Raw genomic sequence first — 11,454 nt, forward strand, 5'->3', positions numbered from 1 at the left:
TTTGGTTTCCATGAACCATTAACTGTAAATTTCTGTAGCTATCGAGCCACCCGTCGCTGCACAGCGCTATACGGAGCACATCAGAGCTGCTCTCTGAATAAATAATACCTGGGCGTCCACAACGGGTCGCTTGTACTCTATTCGTCTTAATGTTTGCCGAAGCTGGAATGAAGAGGAGGAGGCAAAATGACGACCTATATGTTCAATAAGTCGAACCTGATGTGAAAAAAAGAACAACCCATGCTAAATAATGTAACTGAACTTGGTGAAAACCAGTCGGATACTTGCAAATATAATTTCTACTTGAAAGGAGGTTTTGTTGGTTGCGACAGGGGTCGACCAGCTGTAAACATGTTGTGACCGGGACGATAGACGTCTCCACAACCCTGAGCTGCTCCGGTGCGACTCTTTTGTACCGCGGTTCTCTGTCTGTCTCTCTTCTCTCTCTCTAGAGGAAAGCCTCACAGCACACAACCCCAAACTAGGTTCTGTCACCACTCGCCAATCCCACTGCCTCTGCATCACACCATTAAGAACAGAGGTAGGTAGCTGGGGATGGGCTTTATTATAACACCATAGAGCAGAATAAAACATTCCATGTATTCAATCACTTAACACTGGCTGAACCCAGAAGAACCCAGTAGAACAGAAACCAGTAGAACCCAATATAACCCAGCAGAACAGAACCAAGTAGAAACTAACCCAGTAGAACAGAATCCAGCAGAACAGAACTCAGTAGAACCCGGTTGAACAGAACCCGGTTGAACAGAACCCAGTAGAACAGAACCCAGCAGAACAGAACCCAGTAGAACAGAACCCAGTAGAACCCAGGAGACCACAGTAGAACCCAGCAGAAGGCAGTCAACACAGCTGTGTTCCTTGCACCACTTGCATCATTTCCACCTGCATTCTGACATGCATGTAATTTCCTGTGCACTGATGTGCAGGGCAACTTAGAGAGCAGGGATGTGAGAACCAACAATGTTTCCACCCTCCCTGAAACTAAAAACCAAACAACACCACGGCCATCTCTTCCATCAGATAACATTCTAGAAATATGTTGCATGCTACAGGGACGAGCTCTGTAAATAATGTATAAGTCTTTAAGTGGGGGAAGCCAGGAGGCAAGGTCAGAACATCTTGTTGGACGGGATGGAAAACAAGACAGCTCCTTTCAACAGCCGAACCCAGACATTGTTCTATCAAACTACCTGTGAGGCAACAACACTGACCATGATTAGAGTATCATCTTATCTCTCTACCCCTATCTCCCTCTCTCCCTCTCTCTCTATTTGCTGTAATTTAGTATTCTTTCTATCTATTATCCATCCATCCATCCTTCTATCGATTTATTGAGATTACTGCAGAGTAAAAATCCTGTTTTCGGTCCAATGTCAGGTCACTGGGAACTGTCAGCCTCACTGGGAACTGGCAGCCTCACTGGAAACTCTCAGCCTCACTGGAAACTCTCAGCCTCACTGGGGACTCTCGGCCTCACTGGGGACTCTCGGCCTCACTGGGGACTCTCGGCCTTACTGGGGACTCTCAGCCCTAATGGAAACTCTCAGCCTCACTGGGGACTCTCGGCCTCACTGGGGACTCTCGGCCTCACTGGGGACTCTCGGCCTCACTGGGGACTCTCGGCCTTACTGGGGACTCTCAGCCTCAATGGAAACTCTCAGCCTCACTGGGGACTCTCGGCCTCACTGGGGACTCTCAGCCTCAATGGGGACTCTCGGCCTCAGTGGAAACTGTCGGCTTCACGAACGACGCCTGCGTGATGGTTTGAAGACGAAGGGCCGACATGTGACCATGAGAGCCTTCTCTACTCTCCTAACCACAGTGAGCTGCGACCCCGACCACAGCCTCCTTACTTCCTCTGTGCACCTGTCCCAGGCACGAGGCAACGCGCTATGGTGGAAATCTTTTTCTACGGTCATGTAAGAGTTGAAGGAGTTCACTGTCGACTCCCAAGTGAGTACCGCGCATAAAGTGGATACATCTTTAGTGATTACTTTTATGTTTGCTATAGCTTTCTGCTAAATCTTAAATACATTGCACTTTCTAAAAATGTTACCGCCTTTATTTTCTATTTTAATACTAAAATGCCTTTTTAACTTTCTATTTTACCCATTTCTTTGCATATATTTTTCTTTTACTTATCTATTATTTTATTTTATTGTATGACAATGTTTATATGTGAAGCACTTTGAGTCTGCCTTGTGTATGAAGAGTGCTATATAAATAAAGTTGCCTTGCCTTACATTGAATACCTCCGTAATGAACACAGGGAATACCTCACTGTAGGATACATCCTAGTGCATACGTCTAGAGAAAGCGTCTTTAGTGAACACAGCCCTAAGGAACACACCCCTAGTGAATACAGTCAATAGAACCCGAGTGAAAACCGTCCTAGTGAATATGGTGAATACAGCCCTAGTAAAAACAACCCTAGGGAAAACATCCCCAGAGAATATGGTGAATACAGCCGAAGTGAAAACCAACCTAGTGAATACAGTGAATACAGCCCTAGTGGATTCAGCCCTAGTGAATACAGAGGATTCAGCCCTATTGAATACAGTGAATACTGCCCTAGCGAATACAGTGATAACTGCCCTGGTGAATACAGTGAATACTGCCCTAGTGAATACAGTGAATACTGCCCTAGTGAATACAGTGAATACTGCCCTAGCGAATACAGTGTATTCAGCCCTAGTGAATACAGCCCTGGTGAACACAGTCCTAGTGAATACAACACTGGTGAATACAGCCCTAGTGAAGACAACCATAGTGAATACACCACTAGTGAATACAGTGAACACATCCCTAGTGAATACAGCCCTAGTGAATACAGTCCTAGTGAATACAGCCATAGTGAATACAGCCATAGTGAATACAGCCCTAGTGAATACAGCCCTAGTGAATACAGCCCTAGTGAATACAGCCCTAGTGTATACAGTCCTAGTGAATACAGCCCTAGTGAATACAGCCCTAGTGAATATAGCCCTAGTGAATATAGCCCTAGTGAATATAGCCCTAGTGAATACAGTGCTGGTGAATATAGTGGATATAGCCCTAGTGATCAAAGCCTTGTTGAATACAGCACTAGTGAATACAGTGAATACAGCCCTATAGTGAATACAGTGAAAACAGCCCTATGAACACAGCCCTGGTGAATATAGCCCGAGTGAATACAGTGAATACAGCCCTAGTGAATACAGGGAATACAGCCCTATAGTGAATACAGTGAATACAGCCCTATAGTGAATACAGTGAATACAGCCCTGGTGAAAATCCTCCAGTAATGAGTCTGATTTTGGGGCTGTCTCTATCTCCCCCCTCATGCGGACTCAGCAGCAGTGATCCCTCCAGGTCTATCTTTAGACGTGGTCACTCTGGGCTGATAGCAGAGGAGACCCCCAGAGGTGTTCTGCAGCCTGGACCCCTGGGCTCGAGACGCTGTGTGTCTGTTTCCTCAGGGGGAAACAAACACCTCACCCTCAAGCACACACTGTGCACACACTCACACCGTGATCACTTTCTCACCGTGATCCCTCACAGCGTGTGAGTGGGTTTGTGTCAGAGATAGATAGAGCGATGTATAGTGAGTGAGTGAGTGAGTGAGTGAGTGAGTGAGTGAGTGAGTGAGAGAGAGAGAGAGGAAGTGGGACATGTGAGTGTGCTTTTGGGGGATTGAAATATAGATAGAAATAGATGTATAGAGAGATAGAGATACATAGATAGAGAGAGAGAGAATGATTGGCGCAACCTAATATGGGCAATGGCCACTACTAGGATGTGGAAACGAGATCCAACACGCGCCCTGCAGAGCCGCGGCCCTGCACCGAACATGCACGCACACGTCGCGAGAACCCAACACCCGCCAAGGTGTGTTTCATCATTCATCTCCACGACGTCGCGCGCGCACGCGCACACACACCAACTCACATACGCACACACACCTACACTTATACAAACACACACGCACTCACACACACACCTACTTATACAAACACACATGCACTCACACATACGCCGACGCACCCACACGCACGCACGCACAAACCCACACGCACACACACACACAACACGCATGTCTTCATCCCATCCAACTTGCCGTAGCGTGCTGGCTCGCCCTCCAACGGCCGCGGCCGTCCTCCGCCGCCTCTCCTCCGGTACCCGGGGCCGCATGCTCCGCTGCCGAGCCCGGGTCCGAGTCCTCCGCGTCCTCCCCGTCCTCCAGCTCCTCTCCTTCCTCTTCCTCCTCCTCCTCCTTCTCCTCCTCCTTCTCCTCCTCGTGCCGCTCTGTCTTCGCGCGCTTGGCGGCTCTCTCGCCGTACTCGCCGTCCTGGAGCTTATCCCCGCGCGCTGCCTCCAGCATCCCAGACATCACGACGACTGTCACGCCGAACCTCTATGGTGCCGCAGGTTCGAGACCCGAACCGCGGATTGGCTGCGGACGATGCGGCAGCGGAGTCGGAGGAGGGATGGTGGCGCGTGCGTGGTTGACGAACGTCGGCGCGCGTCAAGGAGCAGATCAGGGCTCGAGCTTCTTCTGTAGTGGCGCAGCAAAGGACGCTCGCTCTCTCTCTCCCCCTCTCTACCCACTGTGTGTGTGTGTGTGTGTGTGTGTGTGTGTGTGTCTCTCTCTCTCTCTCTTTATCATCTACTACACGCGCACTATCCAGTCAGTGATTTCTGTGCTGACGGGGTGCCAGCCTAGATCCCGCCCATGAAGCCTGTGATTGGTCAGTCAGCTCTTGACTCTTGTTTGATTGGTTGGGGGTTCGTTTTGGGAATTCAACAGAAAGCTGCAGAATTCTGCTGAGAGAGAGAGAGAGAGAGAGAGAGAGAGAGAGAGAGAGAGGGTATATATAGATGTTGGTGTATGGGGCTAGTTCTTCCCGAGTGAGGGAGGAGAAATGAAACGTTATGACTGCGGGCTGATCTGCTCTCCCGAAGTCGATGCATCCTCCTTAAATTGACAAATGGTTTTATTCAGTAGAACCCAGCAGAACAGAACTCAGTAGAACAGAATCCAACAGAACCGAATCCAACAGAACATAACCCAGTAGAACAAAACCCAGCAGAACCGAATCAAACATAATGGAACCCAGTAGAACAGAACCCCGTAGAACAGAACTCAGTAGAACCCAGCAGAACAGAACTCAGTAGAAAATAACCCAGTAGACCACAGTAGAACCCAGCAGAAGGCAGCTGTCCCTTGCAACACCTTGCTCCATTTCCACCTGCAGTTTGACATGAATGTAATTTCCTGTGTGCTGATGTGGAGGGCAACTTAGAGAGAGAGAGAGAGAGAGAGAGAGAGAGAGAGAGAGAGAGAGAGAGAGAGATGATCAATCATACAAAGGACGTTGTCAGTCTTGTTGCATCGCAGCAAGTCGCTGCAAGTTTTATGTTGTTTATGTATTGTTAATGGTTATGCATAGTATCTGGTATACATACTACTCTATCTTATTAGTTTATTATAGATAATTTAGCATCTCGTATACAGACATGATTTAGTTTAGATAGATAATGTAGCATCTCCTGACAGACTACTTTATTATAGGCTGTCATGATCCGGCTTGGCTACTAGAGGGCACCAATGGGGTTGTAAAATAATGTTACAGGCACGGCTTATTGCCCCGCACCCGTCCTACATAAAAAAATATCGTCATTGAAAATAGTTTTGTGGTCATTTATCAGATATCTTACAAATACATTTGATATTATTCTTGTTTCAGTTTCTTCGGGTCTAGGATGACGTGTTTTTCTGGGGAAAAAGGAACTTGATTTTGCCTCACTTCCTCAGAAAGAAATCCATGCCAAAGGTTCCTCCTTGCATAAATACATCTTGATAAATTCCGCTTTAAAAGGAAAGCACAGACAATAGGTGATGCAAACACAACACCCATGTAGGTGCAGAATGTCTTGGAAGTGAGATCGAGACATACGTATAGTCTCTTTTATATGAATCAGGGCATTCAGGTTTACTGAATTTAGTAGATAATATACTATAAATATAGCCCTACAGTAAGTAATTAAAAGGTCACCTATGGGTCAAGGACCCTCGGGAGAGAGAGAGAACTGGGGTCTCTTTTAGATTCAATAAATAAATTGATACATTTAAAGAATATCATCGTCAGTTGCATAAAATAACCCCTAATAAAACAGATCAGATGACGAAAGTTACACAACACTAAGACGTTGATTAAAACCACACAAAGCTGGCTTCTTGGTTCCAGTGGAAGCAGCATCCATATGAATCACCATGGCAACGACCGACAACGTTGCATCAAACTGAACATCATTCACTGACTGAAGATTAGGAGAAAAAAACATTTTTTTATCCCTAGAAATGGTATCAAAGTCATTAAATTGCAGATACTATCTTAAAATGTTGAATTTTCCAATGAGAATAAAACAAATGCCATCCACTTGACATTCTGCCGTTTTGTTGTTTCTTCGAGCAGTTGACAGAGGGCGCTGGAGCCAGCAAACGGGTATATGGGTCTTTATGGGGGATGGCAGTGGCTCAGGAAGAAGGGCGGGTTGGCTGATAATCAGAAGGTTGCTGGGTCGACCCCCACCTCCTCTTAGCTTAGTGTTGAGGTGTCCCTGAGCAAGACATCTACTCCTGACGATCTGGCTGTCGCCTTGCATGGTCGTCTACGCCGTCGATGTGTGCCCGCTGTCAAGGCACCACCGCTTCGGCAGCGGGGCTCCGGCAGGAGACAATCGCGGGCAACAATCCCTTTCTCCTCCATGTCGCGGTTCATGTACTTTAGGGAGTCAAAGCCAAAGTTCCTTTCCCCCAATTCCTTCTCAACCATGGCTGAGATAACCCTCCACTTCCACATCAATCGGAAGTAGACTGCACCGCGACATGGAGGAGAAAGGGATTGTTGCCCGCGATTGTTGACCGTGATCTTCTCCCGCCGGAGCCCCGCTGCCGAGGCCCCACCACCTCGGCAGTGGGCAGCGGGCAGTGCCGAGGCACCACCGCCCCGCGTCAGTGGTGCCTCGGCAGCGAGCAGCGGGGCTCCGGCGGGAGACAATCATGGGCAACAATCCCTTTTTCCTCCATGTCGCGGTTCATGTACTTCAGGGAATCAAAGCCAAAGTTCCTTTTCCTTTTGTGTTAACTTCTGCAACTTCGGGCATTTCTTCTTGGTTTTGGCACGCACATTTCTCTACACAGCGCCCCCTACAGCTTCGTAGTAGATATTTCACAACACTGTCGTAACAACTCGTTGACGACCCTTCCCCATGCACTTCTACGCGAGCCATGTGCATTTGTTTTCAAAGAAGCCGGCGAATGCGTGAAGCCATGTCCGAAGTAGATGTTCATAAAGTGTAGGCAAGGTTATACATTTTTAAAAGGGTGTATTTGTATTGCAATAAACATAAATCCATCCTTTTTTATAGTTGACGGGGAGAATTTATATCCTAGATTATAATTTTTTTATCTTAGGTTGAACAGAACAATCAGTGTAAGAGGTTTGGCCAACATAATAATCTAAATAAACAAGAACCTGGATTCGGGGATTCAGTCTGTATCTGGGGGACGAGACAGACGAACAGCAAAACACCCATGGAAACAAAGGTGTTTATATGGTTGCAACCATAGCAAGCTAGAAACATACAGGGCTTACAACAAAACGGTCGAGAAAACAATTTTTACAGGGCTCACAACAAAATGGTTGAGCAAACACATTTGTACAGAGACTATCAACATCAAGAATACCACGAAGACAAAGGCCACCCAAGGGTACTTTCAATTTCAAAAGCAACACGGCCGAGTCGGCGTCTGATTTGCAGTCTTCTTTTTCTTTCAGTTCACGCTATTCCTGAAAAGCTTGCCCAACGTTTACTCGTGTCTGGCCTCTCTGCCGGTCAGTCTCCCTTTTCTCTTCTTCTGTTCCTCCAACATTGGGTTTCTCTGTCTCTTTTTAGTCGGCTGATCTATGATGAATATAACAATCCCTTAGTGACTTGTGTTTATATCGAGCCGGTTCCGTGTTTGGGGGTCTGTGCCGTAAAGCAATTCGTTTCTTCGCGAGACCCGAGACTCCCGCGAGAGTGGGCGGCGGGTCGCCGGCAGAAACATATTCCTTTTCTCCGCCAAGATGCGCAAGGGTGAGTCGAAACAACGAACAATCTAACAAAAATGTATAATAGAACCATCGCAATGACTCTTAGCCTGTTATATTAAGGTAAATCAAGCCAAAAAAGTTGCATAGTTCCCCTTTCACTCGTGTCTGATCTCTTTTCTGGTCCATTCTTCTTTTGTTCCACCGACGGTCGCCTCTTGGGTCCCTTAACAGTCGATTGATCCATGATGAATGCAACAATTGCCTCGCAACTGGCTGTTTATATCTAGCCGGTGCCATGTTTGGGTGTGTGTCTGTGCCGTAAAGCATTTTCGAAACTACAATCTGACTAAATTTTCGAGGATACTTCCGCTGCGTCACATCCGGATTGTGTCGGTCCGAACAGAGCAAGTTGCATATGCGCTTTTTCACTGGAGAGGCGACATGGGTAAATGACACACCCACCAATCGACCCAGAAATGGATGCAGAACCATCAGCATAACTCTCAACCTGCATACTTAATGTAATTTTGGCTAAAAAAGTTGCATAGTGGGCCTTTAATATGCAGGAATTATCATATTTCTTTCAATAGCTTCCATGCCATGTGACCCAGTGACTCCAAACCAGTATCCAATTGTAGAACTAAACCCTAAGAATAGTACACACCACTCCTTATGGTATTTTAGTGCTTTCTCTATTTTATATGAATATTAATATGCAGGAATGATCATATTTCTTTCAATAGCTTCCATGCCATGTGACCCAGTGACTCCAAACCAGTATCCAATTGTAGAACTAAACCCCAAGAATAAGACACACCACTTTGTATTGTATTTTAGTGCTTTCTCTATTTTATATGAATATTAATATGCAGGAATTATCATATTTCTTTCAATAGCTTCCATGCCATGTGAACCAGTGACTCCAAACCAGTATCCAATTGTAGAACTAAACCCTAAGAAGAGGACACACCACTTTGTATTGTATTTTAGTGCTTTCTCTATTTTATATGAATATTAATAAGCAGGAATGATCATATTTATTTCAATAGCTTCCATGCCATGTGACCCAGTGACTCCAGATCAGAGTGCCGTGGAAGATGCAAATACTGATACAATACAAAGTGGTGTGTCTTATTCTTAGGGTTTAGTTCTACAAATGGATACTGTTTTGGAGTCACTGGGTCACATGGCATGGAAGCTATTGAAAATACTGCAAGTATTTTGTATTGATATATTTACGTGAAGTAATTTATTGACGGCCCCTAAATCAGTTTCCAGCGATTCACCGCGAGGCTCTGCGAGGTGCGCTAACCGTTCTCCTGCTGCTATTGTCGGGCAAATCTCCGTGAAGTCGCGGCTGGAACTGGACTGAGTATCCGTCGAATATCCAACCTAAAACCAACTTCACCGCGATTCCTTGTCTTGGGTCCGAACAAGGGAATACGTTCTGGTAGTTTAGCTTTAGTCTCCTTGCTATAACACATGTTTATAGTTAATCGTCTCCAGGAAGGACAGATATGAGTTTAGGGGGCATGTCAAGGTGAATCTTCGCCATGGAGGAGTTTCATATTGTTTATTCAGTATGCAGTTCTGGGGTCTCATTAATAACCGTTGCGTACGCACAAAACGGGGCTGAAAGTGGCGTACGTGACTTTCCACGCCAAGGTTGTGATCTATAAAAAACTAACTTGACTGGAGAATGTGCGCAGCCCTAAGCAAACCCTGCAATGCGTACGCACTACGCATGGTTTGGAGGAAAAGGAGAATTGGCGACACAGACGGTGTTGTGGTGAACTGAAGTCAGACAGAAGAAATGTAGAGTGAGAAGAACGATTATGTTTTATCATCGCCCTTAAATTAAGGGCGATGATAAAACATAATCTGATTTAACGCATGATACGGGTTGGAATTAAACTTATTAAGGGCCTTAATAAGTTTAATTCCAACCCGTATCATGCGTTAAATCAGAATAATTTAAGTCAACTGCGTTATTTCAGTTATAACTCCAGAAACATCTCCTTAGAATCGAAATAAAAAAAAGAATCTCTATATTTAATCCCGTCACTCCATACTGTCAACTCACGGCGCGACTGCATGGAATAAAACATCTGTCCAACATGTGTCAATAACATCATATTTTTATGTGACACTGTAAACACATAATCAAATGTCAATTAAATGCCAAGTGTGGAAAACCAAGCCACATACTCCTCATCAAAATCGTTATATTATTGTCCGTTCCTCTTGATGTTTTTCATGACAAATCAGGCATTAAAAGGGGGTTATGTTCAAGAACATTTTACGTGGGTGATTACAAACTGATTATCCAAGGTGTTCTCGGTCGGTCATATTACCGTAACCCTATAAATACAGCGGTGAGCCCTGTGCGTAATGCTGCACCATGGCACTACTGGCACTGCTGGAGGACCATGCAAATGGCAGGATTCGGAGGGAGAGGGTCTTCAGGGACCATAACGATTTATTGGTACATAAAAATATGTACCTTTATGTCAGACCACTTCTTTTTTAATTCTGGGAGTGTGCGCTCCGTGCCACTGACAGAGTTCACTGCTGCAGCAACATGTTGCCACTCACTCTGCTTTTTGTTGTAATAATGCCGCGTTTCCACTGCAGGGTGCGGAACGGATCGGATCGCAAAGGTGCGGTAGGGAGGGGGCGGTAAAGCCCAGCTCAGTTCCGAGGTCGCGTTTCCACTGCCGACAGTACCCTTGGTGGTAGGCCGGATGTCGATCGCCGCGGCAGCTACGTAAACATCGTAAACAATGTCTTCCTCCCCAAGAATGCAGACGAACGTCTCCCCCTCCTTGTTCGCCCAAGCAAGCTTTTTACGCGACATGTTAATTGTAAAGAATAATACCTCGAGGCTACTGTTTGTTTGTTTTTATCCCCGCGTCACCCGGAAGTGACGATTCTGTCGACCAATCAACGGAGGGGGGGTGTAGCTAGAATTTCACGGGACCCTTTCAGGCGTCTGGTCTCGTTTTGGGTACCGCAACGGAGGAGTCCCGAGAATGGGGCCGGAACGGGTACGGCAAAGCCCGGGTTAGGCCCACTTTTGGCGGTGGAAACGCGATCCGACCCGCACCTTTGCGATCCGATCCGTTCCGCACCCTGCAGTGGAAACGCGCCAATTAATGCCGCGTTTCCACTGCAGGGTGCGGAACGGATCGGATCGCAAAGGTGCGGTAGGGAGGGGGCGGTAAAGCCCAGCTCAGTTCCGAGGTCGCGTTTCCACTGCCGACAGTACCCTTGGTGGTAGGCCGGATGTCGATCGCCGCGGCAGCTACGTAAACATCGTAAACAATGTCTTCCTCCCCAAGAATGCAGACGAACG

General features: G+C 46.5%; 2 protein-coding genes across 3 annotated transcripts in view; one reads left to right on the forward strand and one right to left on the reverse strand.

The window, feature by feature from the left end:
- LOC130404768 (heterogeneous nuclear ribonucleoprotein L-like) overlaps positions 1-4,585 on the reverse strand; it is a 23,745-nt gene extending 19,160 nt beyond the window's left edge. For both annotated transcript variants that reach the window (XM_056609663.1, XM_056609662.1), the window contains exon 1: positions 4,118-4,585. In XM_056609663.1, coding sequence (XP_056465638.1) covers positions 4,118-4,390 — 273 coding nt within the window. In that variant the 5' untranslated portion in view covers positions 4,391-4,585. The remainder of the gene's footprint in view (positions 1-4,117) is intronic.
- A 3,078-nt stretch (positions 4,586-7,663) lies between these two features.
- The window catches only part of LOC130404184 (NLR family CARD domain-containing protein 3-like), an 80,578-nt gene continuing 76,787 nt past the window's right edge, over positions 7,664-11,454 (forward strand). Inside the window, exon 1 of the mRNA XM_056608826.1 lies at positions 7,664-7,898. Within this exon, the coding sequence (XP_056464801.1) occupies positions 7,703-7,898 (196 nt within the window). The 5' untranslated portion in view covers positions 7,664-7,702. The remainder of the gene's footprint in view (positions 7,899-11,454) is intronic.

The sequence above is a fragment of the Gadus chalcogrammus genome, chromosome 15, assembly GCF_026213295.1.
Source record: "Gadus chalcogrammus isolate NIFS_2021 chromosome 15, NIFS_Gcha_1.0, whole genome shotgun sequence".
NCBI classification, from domain to species: Eukaryota; Metazoa; Chordata; class Actinopteri; order Gadiformes; family Gadidae; genus Gadus; species Gadus chalcogrammus.